The 26,974-nt window shown below is 33.6% G+C and overlaps 1 protein-coding gene across 4 annotated transcripts in view; it reads left to right on the forward strand.

Moving 5' to 3' along the window:
• LOC132904824 (GTPase-activating protein skywalker) overlaps positions 1-26,974 on the forward strand; it is a 43,906-nt gene that overhangs the window by 7,908 nt on the left and 9,024 nt on the right. For 2 of the 4 annotated variants that reach the window (XM_060955578.1, XM_060955580.1), the window contains exons 2-8: positions 20,601-21,061; positions 23,823-24,011; positions 24,278-24,402; positions 25,127-25,273; positions 25,613-25,747; positions 26,010-26,228; positions 26,713-26,742. In XM_060955578.1, the coding sequence (XP_060811561.1) occupies positions 20,695-21,061; positions 23,823-24,011; positions 24,278-24,402; positions 25,127-25,273; positions 25,613-25,747; positions 26,010-26,228; positions 26,713-26,742 (1,212 nt within the window). In that variant the 5' untranslated portion in view covers positions 20,601-20,694. The remainder of the gene's footprint in view (positions 1-20,600; positions 21,062-23,822; positions 24,012-24,277; positions 24,403-25,126; positions 25,274-25,612; positions 25,748-26,009; positions 26,229-26,712; positions 26,743-26,974) is intronic. The other 2 variants (XM_060955579.1, XM_060955581.1) reach the window with 1 other exon arrangement.

A 26,974-nucleotide genomic window follows, 5' to 3' on the forward strand; every position in this document is an offset into this window, starting at 1 on the left:
TGCTCTGTTTAATGAGTGTAAATAAGAAGTAGAAAAGCAACGAAGACTGATATGCCACTAATTACCAGATACGGTGATGGAATTTCACATGTGGACAAGACTTAACGTTTGAGTGCTTTTGTGTTTGCGGACGCGTTTAAATAAAAGACTTATATATATTTTCATAACCGTTATTATTTCATCCTTAAGTATTCGACTGTTATAATAGACTATAAGCCAGGACGGATCGATCGTAAATCTGTTATGATATGATTTACACATGATAACGTGCAATCTGATGGAAGCCGTCTAACAAAAGGCGATGCTATCAAAACGCTTTTAATCGTATTGCACGGATCTAATATTTAAACGTCAATCTCGATAAATCACACGAACCATATGTCATCGAAATATTTCTACGGCAGACACAGCACACTCACTTATCAAATGATAAAAAGTTTCTACAGATGTTTCGCTATACGTTTCTATCGATTGATGCTACGAATCGGACGTCTCGTGCTCGTTCATTGTCAGTTCGTTGGTTGTCGTACGTTCAAAATCAGACGAATGGATCGTCGAGATCGATACGTGTAAAATCACAGAAAACGAACGACAACGGACCTTTGATCCCCGATTTACATCATATTTAGTTCTTTCTTATTGTCGTACAGTTTTTGTTGAAAATGTCGATCGAGACAAAAGAAATTTAACTTTTAGATATATTTCGCCATGAGAACGTTCGATCAGATTATTTTGGCCTGGCGATGATAAAATTTGACACAAAAGAACAAAAGGAAAGGGATCAAGAACGTGATAGTGTAAAGAAATCTGATATCGATCGATAACAAATCACTGCAACGATATGAATTCTCGTTGATAAATGAAACGTTAAATCGAACGATCGACGTAAACGAATTACCAAAGCGATTCAGTGAAACGATCGTATGTTATTATCGTGTCCGATGCAATCCGCTGGCAGGATATTCGTAGTATTCGTACAGAGAAAATTTACAATCGCTCGCGCACCATAGAAAAATATTTTCATTCTAGAAAGTATTAAAGTCTACGACCTGGCGTGGCGACTATTTTAGAACTGCTGTTAAAACTCGCGTTTCGTTATTCCACACTTTCGCGTGTTTTAAAAGTCGTAAACGCTTTCACGAGCACCGTCCTTTAAGCTCGTCACTATGTTACGCCTGTTCTGCAATGATTTCGTCATAATTCAACGAGTGTTAACTGTATTCCCAACCATCGATCCTTTACATCTTCCAAATAATCTGACGATCTGTATTTTTGACAGAAAACGAATTAAAAAATATTTAATCATCAATTTGCATATATTTTAGAAACCATTTGATACGTTTAATGATAAATCAAAAGTCAACCTAGATCCTATCTGATGAAACTAATCTTTTTTCTAAATAAAATATTTCAATTTGAGCTTTGATTTCTACAATGTGATTCATCGAGTCTTCTTTTCTTTAGAAATAGAAAATATAAGTCGAACCCCCAGTATGTCTCCAAAATTATCGGATGTAATCGATATATCGTGACACTCTGACATTCTGATATAATGAATAATTTTTCAAAATTATGAAAGATTTCATGGAATCGGCCTGCAAAAATTCTCAAGTCAATGTGTATTACGTCTGATAATTTTGTCATCGATGTAGCCATCGAAATGGACGACTTATTTGTTGATATCTTATCTTGAGAAATGTTTCGCGTTATTAACGCTTTTTAATGCATAGCGACAAATGAACAATTTTTATGTACGTTATTCATAACGACACCTCTGGTTGAGTATCCAAATGATGGAAGGGAAAACGTACAATAATTTATATGTTTGTCTGGAAATTATCAAACAAGACAAAACTGTGTATGGTTGTTACGTTTTAAAAATTGCGGATAGGTGATAATTATGCTTCTTGAGAATCGTTTATCAACACATTTGTTGGGTAAATGTTTCCTGCAAGTTCGAACAAGTTATTAAACAAATTTATTGCCATTTAAACCATTTAAACGGACATTTCCAAAATTGTTAAATATTATGCTTAACGTATAAAATTATGTTTCAGAAGAGAAACAATTAATTTCAATTATTCGGTATCACCAAAACTATTCTTACAACGTAACAAATTGCAATAATAAATCTCATTTCTCCAAATTGCTATATAACCAATCTCTGAGTAATCATTCGAAAATTTTCAAATTTATATTCTAATAATAATTTCCGCCACATTTCACGTTACGTATTACTTTTCCCGGAAGACAAGCTCGCTATTGATCGCGTGAATCTTCCTGTACGCCACATAATGAACTGACCATATCTAACGGATGAACTCAACAAGATGTCAGCGTTAAATCTCGAGGACGGATTGGCATGCAAAGCACGACGCTCTCCTCGCTGCAATTGCGTTATGAAATCGTTTAGATGCGCGTTATATTCTTCTATCGTGCGTTAATAAACATATGAGCCAATGGTTGGTCAAGTGCCAGCGATAGGGTGGTTTACCTCGTTCAGATTCGTTCTAACATCGATTGCGAACGCGGTCATGCATGGACCGGAAATTCCTATGTTTGATATGTTACTACGCGGTCGTACACACGAGTTCATTTTTAAAAATGACACGCGCTCTAAAGTATCTGCGTTAAAATGCTAGCGAATTATAAATGTGGCCTTTAGAGGTTCATGGAACTCGAGGAAACTGTTAGACTTACAATTAGAGGATGTACCGTGACTCGTGGAACTATTTCAACATTTATCGTACACAATTTTTATGAATATGCGTTATACAAAAGTTTTTGAAATTTCAATAGTATTGTAGTAAGGTACAACTATCATAATATTGGCAGTAAAATTTAAAATCGATCTGGAAATAGATGGAAAAATTACAAGACATTTATTGTAAATATACATTTTATTTTATTAAACAGTTACGTTACTAAACAATTGAATAGTTGTCTTATTACAATTAATTTCAATTATTCGGTATCACCAAAACTATTCCTACAACGCAACAAATTGCAATAATGAATCTCATTTCTTCAAATTGCCATATAACCAACCTCTGAGTAATCATTCGAAAATTTTCAAATTTATATTCTAATACATTTAAAAAAAATTACAAGACATTTATTGTAAATATACATTTTATTTTATGAAACAGTTACGTTACTAAACAATTAGTATGTACATAGTATGAATAGTTGTCTTATTACAATTAATTTCAATTATTCGGTATCACCAAAACTATTCTTACAACGCAACAAATTGCAATAATGAATCTCATTTCTCCAAATTGCTATATAACCAACCTCTGAGTAATCATTCGAAAATTTTCAAATTTATATTCTAATACATTTAAAAAAAATTACAAGACGTTTATTGTAAATATACATTTTATTTTATTGAACAATTACGTTACTAAACAATTAGTATGTACATAGTATGAATAATTGTCTTGAAAAGCGATCTATTAAATATTAAGATTTATTGACAATTGATTGACTATAGATATAAATTAGTTTTAAATATAACATATCGGGGCCTTTCATTTGGAATTTTTGGGAAGATCCCAATACTGTAGTCTAGACTATTTATTATAGCTGTACTTAAATAATAAAACTTAGAAGTAGTTGTTTATGATTCAATCCGATTATGTTTGCCCGAGATTTGTGACAGTGGGCTTGGGTTCGTAGCCACGATCACGGGATGGACGTTTTTACCTAACAGAGGTATAGAGTAGTTGTATATTTCTCCTTCAAAAAAATATAGTTGTAGGGGCACACGGGCTCGAGGACAAATCAGTCATATGTGGTTTTGCCTCAGAAGTATCAATATTATGGGTCTCACGTTGTAGTGACAATCGAACTCCGGGCAGAAACAATGTTGCCGCTACGCGGGACAGCGTAGCAACGGCGCTTGGAATTTTGTTAGTGTCCCCGACCAATACACAACAAACGAACGCGATCGTAAGGAGAGGAAAGTTTTCATCAGTCTTTTATTCGTACGATCTCCTTGGAGAGTTTCACATCGTCTTTATGGGCAGTACATACCGAGCGTCCCAGCGAACGTTATTTTGTGCTTCAAAATATATTCTACGTTTGACAAAGAGTTATCCCGTTGTCCGTGAATTCCTTAATCAACCTAAAATCATTGTCAATAACATCTCGAGTGTCTAATCACCACGGTTATTTGTCAAATTCTGTAAAAACCATATTTATACCAGTAAATATAATCTCTATTGGACAACAACGATGGCTAGTCCAAATGAACATTCGTTACACGCCCCTAAACCTAATGATAACTCGACATATATATATATAATATAAATAATATATACATGTATATATAAAGAACGAGAAGATATTATTCTATAGCACATTGTGAGTTAAGTAACTATACATAGATTTTCGGAACGTGGCTCTTCTTTTGAGGCATTCGTTCTAGAAAATGGTCTAAATTTAATGTGCACTGTCAACCATTTCGTAAAGGCAATTAGTTCCGTGAAAGAAGGCCTTGAAACTAGTAGAAGCTTTAGCTGTCAGGAAGTATAGCATATGACCATTATGAAAAAATAATTGTTCCCGGAAGTGTAACTCTGCGTAGGACAATTATCTGAACGTTGATTATGTGACAGTGATATAGACCTTTTTGAGAAATATTGTCTTTGGTAAAATTTTTTTGTACTCTTTTATTATGATCGCTTTAAGTATTAATGAAAACAAGTAAAATATCCATAGGATAAGGATTGACTTTAGCGGACAAGACGTTTAATTTCAAACAAACTAAGTCGTTTATTTGAGTAAAAGATTACGTGGACATTAGAACTTGGAAGTTATTACAGTTTACTATTTTTTTGTTTGAGAATTTAAGTTTTCTTCAATATTTTTAACTAATTTCCTATTCTTTAAATATATTTATTCTTAATTTTATTTAACTATTAATAAACCTTAAATATTTTTATAAAAATATTAAACAATATTTTAATGTTTCTAATAAGATTTAACAGATATAATATTATTTACTTAATAGATTAATTAATAGATTAATATAATTTAAGTATACATATATATATACTTAAATATATATTATTTAAATTATAAATATATATTTATATTTAATATATGATGCTTATTAAATATATAATTTTATACATATATTAATTATATATATATATAAAATTTAATAATTTCAAATTTAATAGATCAAAGGTATTGCATATATATATAAATAAATTAGAAGGAATACATTCAATGAGATATAAAGAAAAAAGGGCATTAAAAAAGAATGAAATGATGACTAAACTTGGAAAAGATAAGAGAGAGCAGAAATTGTTTTGATAAGGTGAATAATCATTACATTGAAGGAAATATTTTGCTCTTAACTCGTCATTTAATATCGTCACGATTATCTCTATTTTTACGCGCAAAGACTTCTCGTTTATTTTTGTCACTACTAAACTAGAATGCACTTTACAACGCAGTATTTGCCGTCGATCGTGTCTATATAAAGTATCCAATGAAAAACATGAAATGAGTAGGATCTATCGCGGCATTTGCATAAATTATTCGTACCTGTGCTGACCTGATTCTTTTTGTAACCAGCACAATACTACAATTTCTGTGTATGAAAATATGAAGAACTATTTCTGTACAATTTTCTGTATTTACACAATATGTTAAAAATATTCCTGCACATACATATAATGGAGAATTGAATCAAATCAAAGTCACCTATTAAATTAAAAGTTTCGCTATATTATTATATAACAATTACTATTTTGAACACTAATATTCGTAATTATATTTAATTATAATTATAAATTATAATTATATATTATAAAATGTTTTATTTATATAATAATTCTAAACAACAAAGATAGAGGCTATTAAAAAAACGTGAAAGTTATTCTTGCATAATTGCGTCACATGATATTTAGAAAGGTTCGATCTCATTTTATCACGAGATATAGAATATATAAAATTTCCCTGCACGAACTTTTTCATTCATGCTTTGCCAAGCAGAATGTTACGCAGAAAATGAATAAACATCTATATAATAAGGTACAGTTATTTTTTAGCGAAAGATTTCTCCTCAATGAACCTTACTTACCGTTGCACAATCTAAAAATTCTAATCTATTTTATAACATTTTAGTCGCCAAAAAACTATATGCAACTATATTTTTAATTAAAGTGTGCCTTCATTTTGTATCTAAACTAATTGTCATAGATATAATACGATTCTGAATAAGATAGCAGAGAAAAGAAAAGGGATATGCATTCCGGAAATATTTACGATCTTAATAAACCATTCATAAACACACAAAAGCTTTAACTCGAAAAATTAATGTAGCAGAATAATCGAATTTTGTATGCATGAACAGCTCGTTACCAAAAGTTAGAAAAAAAGCATGGTACATTTAACGAGTTGCTTCCTGGTCAATCGATCCACCGCGTCGCTTCACCGTGAAAGTAACAGCACCGTTCATCGATCAACTATATTTACGTGCACGGTATTTACACGGTCTGAGATTAAAAAGCATATCACGAAAGAGAGATTTCCTAGAAATATGGCTGCCTTGATAACTGGGCAGATAAGTTCCCAATGGTCAGTTTGTGAAATATGTTTAACAAAATACTATTACATGCTATGGTACGATGATCGTAAAGAATAAAATCCTTGCAATTCGGTTTACTCTTAATTTTATAACTGGAATACGGTTTATCGAAAGTAAGTGTCGTCTGCATACTTTTGATAATATCAGATTCCCTAACGCGTTTCCCCGGCTGATATAATTCCGGATATCGAGGTCTCCGATCAAAAGTGTTTGCCGGGTCTTCTCTAGTGGATGGATGTTGTTTTTTAAAGCAGCTTAAAACTTATTCTTCCGTGCAAATTTAATTATCCACCGCCTCTTTTTTTTTTCGTTCGTTTTTCTCCTTGGTATAGTTACTATAGCAAATATGTGAACCTAGGCAGCTTGAAAGAACCGACATCGACACGCAATGAAATCGATCGAGATTCATTAATCTTCGTTTACTCCGAATATACGAGAGGTAGAGAATTAAACGAAGTATGAGCAGATAAAGAATTCACGCGATGACCGTAATCGGACGTAAGTCGGAAAAATGTTATTAAATGCTATCTACCAGAAAAAAAGAAAAATGATTCTGTAATGAATTCACGGATGACGTCAGGCACGAACTTCTGTAAATGTTGTAAATATGATGAAGTAAATAATACTCGAATAGAGCGATAGGTCGATGAGGAAGAAAGGGAAATAAAATATAAAAAGAAAAATGAGTAATTACGCTTGATGATGTAATCCGTTGCGTTTGACGATAAAACTTAATTGTATAATGAATTGATCGGTGACAGAAATGAACGTTGCAAACGTGGTTCTCTGGTGTAAAAACGAGAAAACTGGCGTATCGAGAGTGGTCGAAAATTAATTTGAAAAATACACCGCAAAACTATTTATTCCGAATCACTGACCCATTTATTTTTCACAATGTTACTTCTTTGTTCCCATTTATCTTAATCTTATTTTCTGCATTTATTTTGTCGTTGTTTTGTTCCTTTATCTCTGTTTTATTTCGACTCGTTACTCTAATTAATATTTCAATTAATTTTATCGAGCACAAACTTGGAAATTTTTCAGATCTTGTATCTGTCGATTCAGTTGATTCATTTAAGATCCTATACGTATATCATTTATTCAACAAGAAATTTTTATCGCGCCATAATTACCAACCAAAGAAAACGAGCTTGATATTACACCGCCGCGAAAATCAAGTAAAAGCATCTGACTTTTTATATCCATTCTTCGAATGCCGTAATCCCTTAATGTCTACATCATTTCTGCCTCGACCGGCAAAAAATTATTAATTTTTGCTTTTATAATTGTAATGTTACTTACATAGAAGATATGTAGTAACCTGGTCAGTAAATTAAGATATAAATATACATACTTGTATGAATAGGAAAGTCAAAATAATATACACAAAAAAGATCGCAATAGGCATAAGCTTCGATACAATAAACGAATATAATATGATACAAACAAATACAATATAATATAGTACAAATATAATGTTTCTTATATTTCGCGGTATATAACAGAATGGAATAAATGTGATATATATAATGGGAAATGGAAGAAAACAATTATTTTTATAAATGTAAAAATTTCATGCCGATAGTAACGCATTATTTTTTCTTATAAAACTATTTTGCTTCTAGTTCGTTTACTCAATTTTATTTTATTTTTACCATTCTTCGAAATTTACATTTCAATTACATAATATTACGAATTTATTTTCCTACTATATCACGAGTATATCACAAATTTCAAAACGTACCACTAATTTGCGAGTAAAAAGTAGCACAGTATTAGCGTGATAAAACATGACTTTGGTGTATTGCACACGGTGTGCATTAACTATGCGCAAACTTTGAGCCAAATCGGTGACCTAAATGTCGCGAATTTCCCTGTGGAAACTGGATATTCGAACAGAGCCAAGCTCCTGAATATTCAAGTGAATCGAATGCCACTCGAGGTATCTGGAATTACTGGTAAGTACGTGCACAAGAAGTTATTCAAAAAATTCCAGTGGAAAATTCGTAACAAAATCTTCTCATCCATTGAAAAGGAAACGAGAAAAAATAAATAAATAATAAATGTAATTTCTCTTTGTTATACATTTACGTATGTAGTTCCTTAGATTTTATAATTTTCTATCGATTTTACGAACCTTTTTAGTATCGAACGTTATATTTGTTTCCTCGATAAAACTTTTTAATTAAATTTTTTAATTAGGCATATTGTATAAATATTATATAATATTTTTTACTTGAATTTAGATTAGATGAACATTTAATAGTAATTTCAAATATTCAGAGTTCAACGATGAAGCAGTCATTTCTTGATTTAGTAACCACTCGTGAAGAAAATAATAAATATTAATGACGCTCTATGAATCGGTAATTCTACTAGAAGGAAAGTATAATTAATATCGTGACCATGTTCAATCTGTATAATACGTTTTCTTTGCAAGAAGTTCGACCAAGTTTCCATTTTTAAAACGTTCACTTTTGATAAATAATTCTTTCAACTTTTCTCTTCCACTGTTTTTTTAATTATTTGAATTTTTATCGTTTTTTCTTCTGGATATAATCGATACGGAGCTACATAACGGAGGATATGAAAACAAATAATGTGAATGCAATGTACATGCAATCTGCGAAAGTTGGCAAAGAAACGGTTAACATGATGTCATCGCAGTACGTTTACTTAAGAAGAAATTTTATTTTTGACATCTTTTTTTTCGTTATATGACTTGTTAAACGAATTATTTCATTATATACCTATTATCTATTATATATCTATTAGTTTTAAAAATTTACAAAAAATTTTAGAAAATTAATACACCACTACTATTTTTACTTTTATTTTAATCTTATTTGCTTTCGTTATTTATTAGGTAGGATAAACAAATAGTTCTCGATCGGGAAATTTCTTTGTTCAGAGGTACAAAGAAAAATTCGTGCGTTCGCTTTCTAATAGATCGCTAATGGGAACGGATTTACTTTCACGTTGCAATTACGTTTCCACGATGTTTGCTTTATAACTACTTGCACACCCTGCGATGACGATGACCACTTGCAATACTGAAATTAGATATTAACAAGTTCGAGTGCTTGCCAAAGCAATGGTTTACCTTTTAATTTAATTAGTTTGTGATTATATACTGCTCCTGGAAAAAACTACCTGAGTGCAGTTCGTATCTCCACTCTAAGAAGTAGTTTCCAAACTTTTTTCTTTCTTAGCTAATGTGGAATTATTCCATGTAACAAAGAAGTGTTACATGTTGCAAATATTGGTATGTATAATACATAGAATGTTTCCAAACTTTTTTCTTCCTTAGCTAATGTGGAATTATTCCATGTAACAAAGAAGTGTTACATGTTGCAAATATTGATATGTATAATACATAGAATGATAAAATTGATACATTCAAGTAATTGTAAAGAGAAATAATTTGTGTATATATGTAGAATGAATTACAATAAATCAGCATTTCTACCTATTTGTAGTTTTCAATCTAATACATTACATCTATTCTTAACTTACTGATAATGTTGTCGAGATAATTTTCCATAATAAACTACACGAGTTTATTAATTATATACTTCGTAGAAAATATTTTACAATTTCGACGTTTAAGTAAGAGAAAATAACTATTACACACACTCTCTCTCTCCCTCTTTCCCTCCTAAGTACATAATTACATTGCAGCTTTGAGAAACTGATTTTGTAAGAAATGGTAGGAATTTCAATCGAGATCTTTTCTAAGAAAGAATTGTTTATTATTACTATCATACCATCTACAAATGTCAGGAATATATACGTTTTCTAATTACTGCCAAGTAATCAGAGTCTAAATTTATTAACGTTCATGATCAAAACAATTATTTCTTCGACTACTTTCACTTTTAATATTACTCCTGTAAATAACTTTTCTCTTTAGAAACAAGTGATAGAGATTATCTTGTACCATGTTTTACACGTATACGCACAGATTGTTCCTGTTATTTTAAAATATAGACATATTTATAATATATATGGATAATAATAAGTACGTATATTGTATATTAATAATTAACTAATATTACGTCACTGGTCGTCAGTGTTAATAAATAAAGTACAGTAAAATAATCTTCCTTGTCGCTTTAAAATAAAAACCTATTTATTTCCCTGTAATACACGCTTTATGCTTTGACTACTATCTACTCTACCAAAATTGTTGATAATTAGGCTGCACATACTTATGCAATTTTGTTGATCGTATCTAAAAAAGTGTAAGCCGAATAAAGCTTTATTTTATTTACCAAATATCATAGTGAATACACCACTTTGTAGATTTTTATTTTGCTTTATTATCTACATGATTTAGAAGCTACTAAACGACACTATCCAATTACATTAATTTACTTCTATATAGCTATCCTCTGTAGTTTCACTTGTTCCAAACTTAATAAACCTAACTCAGATTGTCGGAATAGAACACGTTCGAAACATCAAACGCTTCTCTTCCTGTTAACATCAGTGTCCGTGGATCATTGCACAATGCTGCCAATTCGCCTGCATTTCATTAAACACGAACAATCGTGTAATTATAGCATGCTCATGAACGTGTGAAATATCCGCAAGTTCTATTTGCACGTGGCTATCGATTAAAAATCCAATAGACCGTGTGCGATTCTAGCAGATTACACGCCAAAAACCAAATACAAGATAAACAGCTGACCGACCGGTTATCACGGGATCAGCCGACCAATGGTCTGTGTAATCGATCATCGACACCGAAAACCGGAATATATAACCGAGTCTCGCGTATATGAAACATTTAGGTCAATGTCACTTTGCTTTTTGACAAATCAATGAGATTGATTAGGTACGTATATAGAACATAAAATGTCACACTGAAATTTAGAACACGTTGAAAATGTGAATTTTTTTTTGTTTCTTTTTCTTATAGAAAATATATTGATTTAGCCTTTTTAGCAAATATGTTCGTATATACGGTGATTATAATGTTTGATCAATGTTATAATGATACAAAAGAATATAATTAGAATATACTAAATAACAAAGTAATAATAATGATAATATTGAAAGTGAAATGGTAATCGAAAGATGTATATATTAATAAGAAGAAAGTACGTAGATTTTTCATTCTTTATCGAGGTCTTGATGCTTCCTATCTTACATTCTAGTTCTATCGAAAAGAGCAGTACAAAATTTTTATCAAATGCAAGTGGCATGTGGCAAGCGTGAAAATAACTGCAATATTTATAACAGGCGGATACATTTCATTAAAATAGCGCGGTGTCGCGTGAGGCAGGGGAAGAAATACTTGGGAATAACGTGCGCACCTGGTGTCATGTGATTTGGATTGATGCCATCGCGAACGAGTCTTCTAATACGTGCCTAGCGCGTTAAAGGGAAAGATTTCGAGCTCCAGTTTTCGTGGCGTCGATAAACTCGATCCAATTATCCACCACTTTGTTCCTGGATTTTTCATTAATATCGTAACTCGATAAATCATTATGTACGCTATCGCTCATAGTGGTGTATATTTCTTCGTTTCTTTGTTTCTTTCCTGTTGATTCGCGTTCGATTCAAGTCCGCTAATCGATATCTTTCTCTGAGAGGAAATTCATCACTGCGATATGTATACAGCACAGTGATTCATACGAAGTAACCAATGTGATTTGTCTTCGAACGTTGAAGACATCCATTTCTCTTTTTTAATACAAGATAACGGATAAATGTTGTTCTCTAAATAGAGATTAAACTTTATGGTGTAATCGGAATGATTTATGCGTTTTATCACGACAGCTTCGATCAATTTTATTTGCGATGCGTGGTTGAAGATGAAAAAATCTTTTCTTCCATTTCACCCATTTGAAGACCAGCCTTGCAGTTATGCATATCACTTGCAATATTTTCTTCTGCTTCGTTGTTCATTACGTCAACATATAAAGAATATGTCACACGTATATTTTAAAATATGTATATAAAAAGATTTTGGATTAACTTAGAGGGGGGGAGCATGTATCTTTGATAGATCTTCGGAAAGTGCGAATATGGCGAAAAGTGCACAAATAGCACGAATTATTCGTTAATCGAGCGCTAATGAAGTAATTACACGTTCCGTTCAACAAAGTGTTGTAGCCGACAACCGCAAAGATTCTAGAAAACTGACAATTAGAGGATCATTCCTGCACAACGACGCCTGCTAGATATTATCGGCTAAAATTATGAGACCTTATTATCTCACCTAATAATAACGTGTACATATAATGGAATTAACTTTCCGCTAATTAACCTGTGTTTTCTTTCAGTGATCGTGCATTGTTTGGTTGCAGAATTTCTATTATCTCTATTACTTAATGTAATAATTATATCCTTTGAATGCTATGTGAATGGTGCTTTAAATATTCTATTATGTGCATATTATTACTTTCGTTACTATTTTTCGTATAACTTTCGCATTTACTTTTATTGTATATCGGATTAGTTCATTAGTTCTTGTGGATTTCGATGCGTTGAAATCCATTCTCGTGTGTTAAGATTACGTGATTTATCAGGAGCCGTGCTATAACTCTGAAACAGTAGCAGATAGAACAAATTCCAATAGGTAAAATTAAATGGTCAATTCCTTTATCTATAACAGAAATCGTAAAATCAATTAATGCCAATTCCCATGTGTTCCAGTTTGCACAAAAAAGAGTTAATCGCAATATTTGGTTAAACGTCTCGGCAAGGAGAGATCGTGCGTTTGGCGAGCGCATGAATTATGCAGCGAATCCCAAAGGGGAATAAGATGATAACTCTGGCGGATCGTTGAAATCAAGGTTACGATGATATTAGCGAGTCGCGTACGCATATTTGGCTCTCACTCATAGCGAAATTTCTCGCCAGACACGCTTAACCACCGACAGTTTCTTCTGTGAACTGTTTACCATTATTGTGCAACCACGTATTTCGTTTATTTGTCATACCTATTAATCTCGCGATACTTTGTTTTCGTCCGAAAATAAATTCCTCGTTGAACCTCGCAAGACGGTACATCCGATTGTTATTTCTTTCGCCAAAAGGATCTCTCAAAAACTGGATTTTCTCAAGCTTCATTCTAGTCCTAAGGAATTTGTTTAACTTTGTTTAATTCATTTAAAGAAAGGAAAAATTGTTTTTTGAGAAGTACGATTCTAATCTCCCACTTCTCTTATCATTATCAGTTACTTAGTTATAAAATCGTAGTAACGATCTTTTTTCAGCGAACAATGCAAGAAAAGCGTCGTATATATTGCGTCAATTCTACGTAATATCGAGAGACAAGATCTTTTCTTACTATCGTCGAATAAAATTATCATTGCAATTACAAAGCGTATGAACTTTGGAACAATGGGGTACGAACGGAAGAGAATTGACGAAAAACTCGATGGCAACTGGTCTTTCTCAGGTTGATGATCGACTCGACCTTCACCTGGCTATGAAACCGGTTATCATTAACTTTCCGTAGTAGTTCCTCATTGCCTCGCGCTTAACGTCGTTTAAGAAACGTTCTTTTACAATGATAATGCTAAGTGCGTTAAATGAACGCTGCACTTAAGCAGTTTGGCTTTAAATCAGATGGAGATTCCGAGGAATTACACCGCTATTTTCAAGAAATTTTTAAATTACGTCTTTCAATTCCAATCATATGTATTACTTATTGACTCCAATTTCGGTCTCTTGTCTACTTAGTGAATATTTCAAACATTCTTAAGACTTGATAAAATCTTTTCATGGAAATGATTTTAGAAAAATTATTAGGAATGTTCAAATGTTCAAATATTGAGAACTTTAATGTTTCCAGATGTATATTTAGCTTTATAAGCACCGATTAATTAATCTTTCTGGAACGTGCATTGAAAATACGACACGTTATAAATAATGACGATTTCAATTTTGTCAATTTTGTATGAGTGATAAAATTTTGACACTTCGTGCATTTCTTACGCATGTAAACAAGTATAACAAAAAAATATACTATTATGAATTTGACATTAACACTTATCTAGAAACCAGTCGGTTGATTTAAAGATTATTCCTTCTAACTGTTCCAGTGACTGATTATTGCGAGTCTTAATTTATTCTTATCTACCTTGCTCGATAGACCATCATCCGAACGATTATCATACGTCTATTTATGACTCGGTATAACTTTCTCGAAGAAATATGATTGGTTCGTCCAGAACCAAAGTAAACACTTGTACGCTTTTACGATACACACGTCATGTTACTTATCTTTTAAGAATTATTACTGATGTACTTGTTTCTCCGTTAGCTATTGTATCAGTTATGTTGGATTATGTGATTCTCTATGAATATTATGCTATTTTATGTTATTACAATTTAAGAAATAAAAATAATTTAGCATTTAAAAGGGTATAGATCCCCCAAGCCCTTGCTCCGAAAGCAGAGTCGAGGGCGGTTCTTCGATGGAGACGTCAGTGACATGGAAACAGCGCTGTGGGACGCTTCGTGCGCGGAGAAGACCGGAGATGAACGCTGCCCATGCGGCGGCTCCATCTCGGTTCAACAGGAGGAAGCCTACACTGTAGGAGGAGGCTACTGTTGGTCCCGGATGCCAAGGAGCGCGACGTACTCGGATTTAAGAAGAAGGAGCGTGTCATCAGCCGGAGTACAAGCACCGGTCCGGAGGACAGGAGTGAGCGGGTGTCGGTTCCTATGCTCGAGAAATTGAGGACAAAGACAACGCGCATCCTCCGATCTCGCACCACTCCGGGGGAGAAGGTTCAGAGCTTGGTGACGCTGGTTCATCAGCGATCTCGTGTTATTGATCCGTGCCAAGTGAAGGAGACTAGCGACACCCCGGCGGGGGCGGTTGCGAACGAGGTTCCTGAGGTGGACACAGTTCCCGAGGTTGGATGACTTCGAGATGGATAACTTCGTGAGGGCGCTTCTTAATATAAACGGAAACGCTGTTCTTCTCCATGGCTGGCGAGGCGTGTAACGAAGTGGACACAACTTAGAACCGGTATGCGGAGTACTCCGGTACTTCCTTGTATGATATATTGAGCGGGCCCTCTTCCCGATCCAACAAAATGGACTGGCTGACAGCGGCTGCTGTGGTCCACAACAAGGAACAACATGCTCTAAATGGAAATATAGATACCGTCTCATCCGCGCAATTTAAGGTGGAAGACCAGTACGCAGCGTATCGGGCGGCGTTTTCGAATGGACAGGGAGTGCAAATAGACCGGCTCACCAACGATGCCGACCTGATTAGACTGGCCCGTGATACCTCCTTGCGGTGTTACTATCCGTCGAGAGCCGACGAATTCCACAACGTGTTGACCAACGTAGCGACAGTGCAACAGTTTGTCGGAGTGGCGAAGGATATGGTAAGGGGTAGGGGCTCGGGACTGAAGAGGGTAATGTCAGGCGAAGGGAGCCAGGTGTGGCCTCGACTCCAGAGGGGAGCGTAGCGGGCAGCGTCATGAGCTCGCCTCGGGCGTGCCCTTCGGGCATTGGGACTGCGGTGGGCCAGTGGTCGTTAGTGACATTTATATGGTATCTTCTGAGATAAAATAGTTCTAATAGCAAAAGTAAACATGTATTGTTATAATATTATTTAGTTATTTAAGAAAACTCGTGCTATGTATACATACATAACCATTTATTTGCTTGAGAAACTGATAATAGCGGCATTTCTTAGAAAATAAACACAAATTACACAATAATGTTTTTGTTTGTGTAGGGTTTAATAAATAGGAACATATTCATTATATTACATACGAATAAACACAAAATTGATGCATAAAATTAGACGACATTGAAATTATTTTTATTGGTCAATGTTTAAAATCTGAAGTTAGGTAAGAATACTAATCTATAAGTAAGATATGTCAATCTTAAAGATATGATCTTTTTTTCAATATACGTGCGCTCCTTGGATTTTCAAAATCAAATATAAGATCGTATATGTAAGAGATTGTTCCATACCTTTCTGTATTTATCGAGTAAAATCCATAATGCGAAATATTTGAATAATTATAATTTATACGCTTAAATTATTGCCAAGATCAATATCTTTTCGAGGTTTTCTTTTTTTGTTTAAAAAAATTTTTTTTAAACAAAAATGAAGCAATCCTCCGCTTGGTTCATCTACATCCTAACAATTTCATTAAAAAAAGAAAGAATTCATGGGAATGCTTGCATTATCTTTTAATCTACAAGCCTTCTCTTTATCTCTGACCTACATACATATACTAGGTGTTCGAAAACGATTATACCAAGCTTTCAGATCGGATATTACTTATTGTTACAACAAATTATAAATCAAACGATCCCAGAAATTTGTACTATTTTCCAACAACAATTCTCTATTCGCTCTTTAAACTTCTACATCGACCTACTTCTAATTCCAGACAAATACTCATAAATGAAAATGCTTTACAAATTGAAAAATATTCATTGTATACCAATTATCTGTTTCAACGAATGCTATATGTTTTCAAAATTTAATATATACTTCTTCTTTCTCTCTGTATATTCAATGTTTAAAGGAGAAAAAAAAAATATGTGACGATTCATTGCTTTATCATACGCGTTTCATTGTTACTGTCATTCGCGTATTAGTCATTTGACAACAGAAATACACGAGAATCCGTGCAGAGAAATCCAATAGAGATGTGTCATTGAGCCTGATCGAGCAACAACAGGCTGCATAGTCTAATTCTCTAAGTAAGTACTCGGAATAGCGTCGGCAATTGTCCCGTGTAATAATTGTTGCACTTGGCGGCGATCACGCTGGAATCGAAAGCGAGATTCCACTCGGAAGACACACGTTGAATTACCATGCGAACACCGCGTATCATGAGTTAATGGAATTATGCAAATTTGTCAGTTATCACGGCCTATAGGCCCGATCTTGTTTGCTTAGCGTATTCAACAATGCAACGTTGGCGTGTTCGCGTGTTTGCCCTCGTCTTCGATGAGATATATTTATACTATCAAGTGGTTCGAGCGCTTCAGACTTGCAATAATATTTATCTGGCGCGGCAACCGCGAGTCCCCAGCCTCTGCTTTTGCGTGTGTTGATCCCGTCCAACGGAATCCAATCATCGAATTCATTGTAAAATTTTATGTAAACCACTCCGGGCTTCTCATTACTAGGCCAATTTTCTTCACGTACCGAATTGTCGTACGCTGATATTAAAATAGATGTCTGGTTTCATGCGGCACACTTTGCTGCGTCGCGTCTCGTTATTATTAATCGACCAGCGTCAAATGGTCATTCTCTTTTTTAGAAGATGCGCACTGCTCAGCTCGAGCGTAATGATTTCATCTTTTTTTTCCTAAGAATCTTTATCCATGCCGATAAAAATATAAATTTTCATAAACATTCGCGGCCCAGTAATTAATGATTCTGTAAATCTGAATTATGATTACTTGACAGGAACTGTAACGAGTAATTCTAAAACGTTGGTCAAATAAAATTTCGGTTTGTTTGGATATTCATTTACCGTCAATAATTTGTTTACCGAGATTAATTCCATGTGCTGTAGGCAAAGGGTTAAATATGTCTTGATAAGGGAATTCCGTTTGCTGAGCAGCCTCCAGGCTTCAGCGAGCATCGTCGTAAAAGGCTTTATCTCGCGAGTAGTCCTCCACGGATTGTGTGCGGTAATGTTCCCTAGTTGCACATGGTCGATAAGCATTAAATGTGTTTGTGGCTGCAAGATAACTCGCGCATTTTATTAATATCCATTAAGTACACCGACTGATTATCGCCGCTCACGGTTTTGCATCTGGCTGTTTTGCTTATTATTAGAGACAGCTTTAACGAGGCTAATTATAGGCGATATTATATATCCATTGTCTCCTGCTGGCTGACTCCTTTAGAAACACGTTGTCGAGGTCATTGTCTGATCGACACTCTTCGTCCCGCGCGAATCGGACTTTACCACCATGCTTTTCAACTAGTACCATTCGATTCTTCTTCTACAAGCATCGATCATTCTCATACTACGTGATAGTATCACTGTCGTTAACTTGAAAGTTTGACAAGGTTTGAAAACCAATACCACATATGAGAGATTTTTTCTCATGTCCTACTTTAAACATTTAGGGCATCCCATTGGTTATGGCGAGAGGCCAATAATTTATATAATTTGTAATTACAATTTATTTGTGTAATATTATAAATTCCTACTTTTTAAATTTTTCGAGGAGGAAGTTACAGAGAAATCAATTCGCTCTCTGTAAAACAAACTCCCCTCGCTCTGTCATATGAATGGAGAAATAAAAAAACTCTGACGAAGCAAGCGATTGTTGTCATCGTCTAGAAATATGAGAAGGGACGCTTGGTCGCGAGTCTTGTTTATGCTGGCATCTTTACAGGAGACAATTGATTTCAGTTGCAAAGTAACCAGCAAATCGACGTCAACGAAATATATATATTACACACGGCAAACGCGAAAAATGCGTTGACTTAGATAATTCTTTTCCATCTTATTTTTTCTTCGCTTCTCTTCTTGCTCGAACGAGCGTTAGAACGATTAAGCGCATCGCGGCCCAAGCGATGATACGTTTAACTACAGTCACGGTTATTATGGGAATGTTTACGGAAGATTCTTGGAAACGTATGTCGTCGTACGGTCTTGAACTCTCTTACTCTAGTCGAAAAATGGCTTTCGAAAGTGGACATGTATAATTAGGAAAAGAAGCAATTTACAAGATTACAAAATCGTCAGTATAATTGGAAATTGTAACATACGTAATTCTATAACAGTATGTATAGTTGTTACGATAAATGTTATTTGACTGTTTGTGAGTTACTTCAGGTTCGAATGAAAAATTGATTTTTCGTTCTTTGATGCGTTTATTGAATATTTATATTGTAAGCATCTACTGTGGAAAATTATAGGAGGTAAGATATTACTACCTTCACGAGATAGTCGAACACTGTTCAATCGAATGTTCGATAATCTGTACAGTGCCATCTAGCAAAGGGAAACAAACATTCTATGTTTACGTCAACTTACGTGCTCGTATATCGCTGGCTTATCGTTCTGAATTCGTCGGTATAGTAGTGTGCGCAACACTAACACGAAGAACGAAATGCGAAATAGCAAATTAATTTGAATATGGCGGAATTATGATTGAGACATTGATTAAACTGGGTAATTGTGCAATAAATAATTTGTAATTTTGAAATTAGGTAAATAATTTGCTTTACAATATCAACTTATAGTAATTTTAGTAATAATTTTTACTTCCAATTAATATAAATAATCAAAGTTTTACTTTATTCAGACGTATGTATTTAATTAAATAAATTACTAAGGGACATACGCAAGAATTAATTTTACAACACAACTGATTATCCAAATAGACATTGGGCATACTAAAACTTCCCCATCTTCGATAACGAGCAAATTTAAAAATAGGTAGCAAAACATTATATTTTTATATATTGCGTCTAACGTATTTGGCTGCTTCTCGAAGTAAATAGAATTATATTCATTGAAAATTTAATCAACAAATAAAATTAAATAGTAATACATATCACTTTTATTATGAATGTTTACTTACTCATTATATATTTAAATTATTAATCACTACAAGTGTATTTCCATATTGATCCTAAGCCTCTTTGAACGTTCAAAGTAATTGTATTAAAAAGACTATTTAATATGTAATAATATTATTTATAGACAATTCTTATTTATATGTATATTTCCCACTTGCTTTTTAGCATTATATCAATTAATAAAGATAAATATAGGTCGTGCTCAAGCCAATGATGTTTAACGATTACATACTTTAAAACTAAAGAAACACTTAAAAAGATCAAATGAAAGCAAAGCGAGATTAAAATATAAAAATTTCGAAGGGCAATTCAACTTAGCAGTGTGGGATCGCGTCTTATTTTTTCCTCAATCCTAAATTGAATTATAAAAGATATTTTATTCTATGTAATATATCTGTACATTGTACTCTCTAAGACACGGTATTTTTTCTTTCATTTCAGATGAAAATTGAAACATCCCAGGATATGACGTAAATATTAGTATAAAGAGTAACGGAGAACGGCACCATGAAGAAGAATCTCACGCCGTAGTGCGATGTTAGTCACACAGACACCCTCCTCGACGGACAATCTGCCGAATATGCTGCCGGTACTCGAGGAGGAGGCGGATGTCGATGTCGACGACGCATTCCCGCCGCACGTCGACACGACGAACATCGTCATACAGCCAGAGTCGCCCACCAGCAAGAAGCAAACGCTGAAGACCTTCAACGAGGTCAATGCGCTTCTCCAGGCCGGCAGAAAGAGGGAGGCTAAGATGATCATAAGGGAAAACGCGTGGCCATTGAACAACGGGATCAGAGCGCAATTGTGGCCAGCCCTTTGCAACCAACACGCACATGGGAAAAACATGCTCGATGGATTCTATTGGGATATGGTCAATCAAGTATTTGGAACTACAGGTTTGTTTCGAATAACTAAATATTACACGCTTCATGTAATTTTCATATCTCAAAGATACCAATAAACTTGTGGACTTTTATGCAAATTTATAGTTTTATGAATGCGAATTAAAGAATGGAAGTCAGAGTGCTTCGCTTTATCTTTATTAACTGTTGACGAATACCTTAAAAGAAACTAAGATAGAACTTTGTCGACAAAAAATACTCCAAATCCTTCAGGTAACATTGAAAATTTGAATGTGTTGTCAGGATTGACAAGAAGTGCCTCCTAATTGAGAAGCAAATAAACCAGATAATGGGTATTCATTATTCATTAGCAAAAATGACCCAACGGAAAAAGACTTTATAATGCTAAAATTATTTTCTTTTGTAACAAAAATGAAGTATTACAATTATAAATACTTATGATGCAGAAGAAACTATATTGCTTGATATGTTACTATTGGAAATTTATAAGAATTTAACGCGTTTTCTTAGGAATTATTAAAGTCAGAAGCTGTACAAAGTTATTTGCTATTCTAATAATAACGAGCTGAAAATCTATCTACACACATGTATTATTAGCGTCTCGATACGTGAAGCTTGCACGTACAGTCGGAATGTTTTTTTGCCCAAAATCTGTCATTTGCATGATAGCAAAAGCTATCACGTTTCACGTAGAAAGCTTTCTTCCTTGTACACCAAATCTCGTTACATAAGTTTCATATAATTTATTGCTTCTTCCCTTTTTGCTTAACTAACATAAAATTCCGGAATAATAATATATAATAATATATAATTAAATAACTACTAGTTATTTTGCGGTTTACAATTTTGGAGTAATAATAATAATAAATTAACTTAACGTAAACTCAAATACGGTTGCATGTTTTCATTAGATAAAACGTACGTTCTACTTGTTTCTTTAACCGGATCTTATCTGTTACGTAACACGTATTTAACCCTACCATTTGAGGGTTAAGTCGATTTAGAATTTTTCTACAAAAAGCAACATAGTTATAATTATCTTACGAGTATATCAAAGTTGCTTGCCTCTACAACTTTTTAGTAAATAAAATTAGATAAGAAACGACCAGTTTACCTGTAAGCCATTGCCGATAGTAACTTTGATAATGATATCTAATTTGACAAATTTGATAATGAAACAAAGATTTATAAATAAATTTTACAAACTATATACATATAACTCCCTAGAGTTCACGTGCTATTGGGACTCTCTCTGTTTACGGATAGCACGACTTTCTTTGTTTCACGGACAGAGCGACCTTCTTTTGATTTACGGACAACCATTTCGAGAGACACTCATTTCCCAAACGGGCGGACAGAGAGCAACATCAGAGACAGACAAGATTACAGAATAATTATTTAAAATATTGAAGATTGACGGAGAAAGATCGGTAGCTCAGGACGTTGAAAATCGATTCTCGATTTTCAGGTAGACATTGCACAGAACTTGTTATTTATTGTTTACTGTTATAGATTGATATTAATTGTTGTTTACTCCTGTGCTTCACAATAAACTCGATTTTTAGACATTAGAATCGATCACCTGAATTATCCAGAGATTTACGACGTTACATATATATATATGTTGTCTTGTTCGACCTAAAATCGTAAGATTATAAAGAACTGTGCGAAGGAAGTCTGTAATATACACTTAGCATTTATCACTCTATTAATATTATTAGTTAGTAAATTATTATGCAAAAATATGTGTTCATAATTACAAGCTGATTGAAAACAATTCATTTTCTTCGTTGTTCAAACATCTGACGTTTTTCCTTTAAATGGAACAAAAATGCAAATGTTCAAAGTGTCTTACTACAGCGCCCTTCCTTTTTACGCCTTTTTTTTTTAGAATGCAAATACCCTGAATCGTAAATATCGGTCCTAAAGCGATTTTCATCCATCTACTTTTATGAGACCAATATTTATAAGATCGTAATTGACTGCGGTACTATTATCATTCTACGTTATAATGTTTAGGCTTTTACAAAATATAAGGATAAATTATTCCAACAAATGATTAAAAAAAGTGCTTATATATTTTCGTAATTGTTTATTTCATTGTAAATTATTGGTGGCATTTACTTTACTGTATGTTCAATAACTTTCTTTTATACATATATTACTTTAGTCATCGTAAGCTAAATCATCTTAAGTTCGCGTGATTTTATAAATCTGATACGTGGGTTCGAGAGTTCGTATATTCGAATTGTAGTGTTCTACGTTATGGACGTATATTTATTGTTAGAAAAAGATGATGCGTAGCACCTTTACTCAGTCGGTGAGAAAAACGATCAATAGACAATGAATTCAACTACTGTAAGCAGCTAAATGCGGCGTACAAAATATTTAAAATAGATTAATGTAACTCTACTTAACTACAACACATTAACGTTGTACTTTTTTAAATGTTCTATATTGCTATTATATTGCTATATTGTTATATTACTATATTTATATATAATGCAAATTAATTTATTCCTTTTAATTCTTCTTTAGATAAGGAGACATTATCGAATGAAAACTTACCGGTTTCATAAAAACGTATTTTACAAAAATATTTCTTCCACGATTTATTGCATTACGATTATTTACAATTTGATAAATGCATAAATATTCGCGTTCTAATTATCAGATACTCCGCTGATAATTTTCCATCGAATCTCGTTAGACCAGATGTGGTGCTCCAGTCGTTCCGATTAAACTTATTTGTTTTTAGCAGCGACGACTGATGTATGGAATTACTTGTTTACAGAACTACCGGAAAAATCAATCATGCTACCACCGTTCGTGGACAGCACTCATTGCCTGTCGTACCACCTGACGAGAAAAGGCAGGAGCGTTGCGGACAGGATTGTGTCTGTGCTGGGATACGCTTGTCCTGATATCACCTACAGTCCTTCTCTTTATCCCATCACGGCTCTTCTACTACACTTTATGCCAGGTGAGCGTATAAATAAATAAATCGTCCGCCTCTCCCTTAAGAATACGTAGGATGAAAGAAGGACGGGTCTTCCAAGAAAGCTTCTTTCTCTTCCCATTTGTTCCACCGATACAATGGAAATTCACATCGCGTGCCGTAAGTCGAATTTCTTGCTCGTTCGCATAAATTAAGATGTTAGGCACGCGGTTGGATAGAATCCCAGGTTTATTATTAGAATGAAATCAGAAATGTTCACGAGATTACCGTTTTCCATCCATCTGTTACAGAGGAGGAGTGTTATCATTGTATGGCCAGCTTGGTCGCCGCTAAAGACAAGATGTTCATTACGCAAACGAAACTCCTCTACGAGGTTACCTGGAAAACCGTCGAACAAATCACTAAAAAGCACGTGGTATGTAGCTCTGGGCACAAATTGTCTAAGATGAATCATGAAACGACCGTTCTGGCTTGTTTGGCTCGAAATGATTCTTATTTTACTTATAGATACAATGTTTACCAGGAAATAGCAGCCGTGTCTTCAGCTTCGTTTTTAAACGGTTTTCTGACTGATTGGTGTTGTCATAGATGTCTGTAAATGCATCATACACAAATCATTTCTACATTAAACAGACTAGAACGGAACAAGTATATGTATAGATGTAATTATTTCTTAATGCTTAGCGAATGAATCATAAATTTTATAATGATTAGTAATCTGAGCGTAAAAGAGCTACGATCAGAACTAGAAAATATTACGAAGCTAATTATGAAACGTTATATGATATAACATTTAATAATATTATATTATTATTAACTTATATTTATTTAATAATACTATCAATCTTTTAAATACAACCATATTTATATTTCATGTTTATTTGCATTTTGGAACACATATGAAATTAACGAGATTTACTTTGATCGCTTATCTATGGATATACTATATATAAATAAATCAATTTATTCGCGTATATTTATTAGAGTATATGATTTTGTATGAAAAATTAAAGTTGATGCTAAACCTTCTGCAAACAACTTTCTTTGTCTCGGTGTTTTGTAAAAATTACATTTATACATTTAAATTGAATATGCGGTTTATTTCTAAGAATATATAGGACTGTAATATTTCATTAAAGAAATCGGCAGCGGTACATTTGGCGAGGCACTGTTCTGGATCGAGAGCAGAAAGAATTTACATGGATTGGATGTGGTGGATTTTGCAGCTTCTTCCTTTCCAGCATTTAGTCAGGGTTATGGACTGTTTCCTTCACGAAGGCATCAAGGTCGGTATTTACAAGATTCGAATGAGATCATCTTGAGACACTTATACTTCTTTATCGCATCTTTTCATGGTACATTAAAAAATATTATTGGCTCCGATTCAAGAGAAGGATAGAGTTAAAGATATGTATAATATGGAATGCTTTTTCAGGAATAGTATGAATGGTGAATTCGAATGTTGACTGTATGCCAGTGAGAAGTCGATTAGATTTGTGCATTTTTGCATATTGGCTCTTCTTAGTGTGTTGTGCAGAAAGTAATATTTTGTACATTTATAAAACTGAATCATTCTTCGTGGTATTATATTATTATTAGTATTAATTTCTCATTATTTGTTTCAGGTCTTCTATCGTGTAGCAATGGCTATAGTTTTATTATTCTATAAGCATTCATCGCTGCAAAACTCTGAATGGATGAACGAAATTTCGAAGAACGGTATTGACGCTGCTCTCTCGAAATTCTGCAGACAAACACCGGTAAGTAGAAGTGTAAAAAATTCTTTAGCACATTACCGATGCATCATCTACACTACGCGAAGTCATTCAAAACCCATACTAATTATAGCTTTCTCTTGATATTTTTACATATAAAATAATAAGTAAAGCAAATTCTTTTTAAGCTCACTTAAACACGGACTATTGTTTATTTCAATCTCATATGGAATAAATATGTTACAACAATTTATATCTATATCTATACCAATATAATGTTAAATATTAATAATTTATAAACTTATAGGTAACACCAGCTAAATTTTTACGTACAGCATTTGGGATACGTGGACTCAGCTCAGCATACATATCAAGGGTATTTTTACGCACAGAAATGGCTCTAAAAAGTAAAAGCGTTATATCGGGATCCAAATCATTGGCTAGATCACGATCCACAGACAATTTGCCGACGAGTCAGTCTCAAGTCAACATTCAGATGATGTCGCACACGCTCACCATACGAGAAGTATGTTATCTGTATTCCTCTTCCTTCCAAGACGGTGTAAAACACCGAATACTTGACAAATTTTTTCCAACAAAGTATGGACTCACGTACATGCTAAAATTTTATTTCATTCTACCTGGTTGTTTCTCCTCCTGATCAATTCTTATGGGGTATACTCTGTTAATTTTGTAGTACTTGATAGTATATGGCATGTTAATGATATTACTCTCCCACTTATTTTCAAAGTATGAGATTATATTCATAAGATAGTGTACATATATGTGAGCCCATTATTTTTATCGTTAAATGTTGCGAATGATTCCTTATTTGTGAGAAATGTTGCAGGTTCAAAGGTTTAGTATCAATAGTTTACGTGATTAATGTTTCTTACTGTAGAATAATATAAGTAGACGTTTTTCAAAGATGATGGGTTAAGTTAATAGTTTCTTAGGGTATCAGAATGCAAATTATGCAAAAGCTGTTCAATGATTCACTTTGTTTTCAGAAAGAGTGTGAAGACACATACAAAGACAGGGTATCGTATAATTATCTTTTTGGGAAATGTGTTGTTAGTTTCATGTGCTCTGCCCTCTGTTCCTGAACTACTATACCTGTTACATTCATTCATACTCACCCATTGTTACACTTATCGTGCCAGCTTTGTTGCTGTTACCGTCTATCCACTTGCAGTTACTGCCTTTTGAACATTAGAAAATAACAAAAATTTCTTCCAATAAAATCATATCTTCTATATATTAGGTTTCACT

Source organism: Bombus pascuorum, chromosome 3 (genome assembly GCF_905332965.1).
Source record: "Bombus pascuorum chromosome 3, iyBomPasc1.1, whole genome shotgun sequence".
Taxonomy (NCBI): domain Eukaryota; kingdom Metazoa; phylum Arthropoda; class Insecta; order Hymenoptera; family Apidae; genus Bombus; species Bombus pascuorum.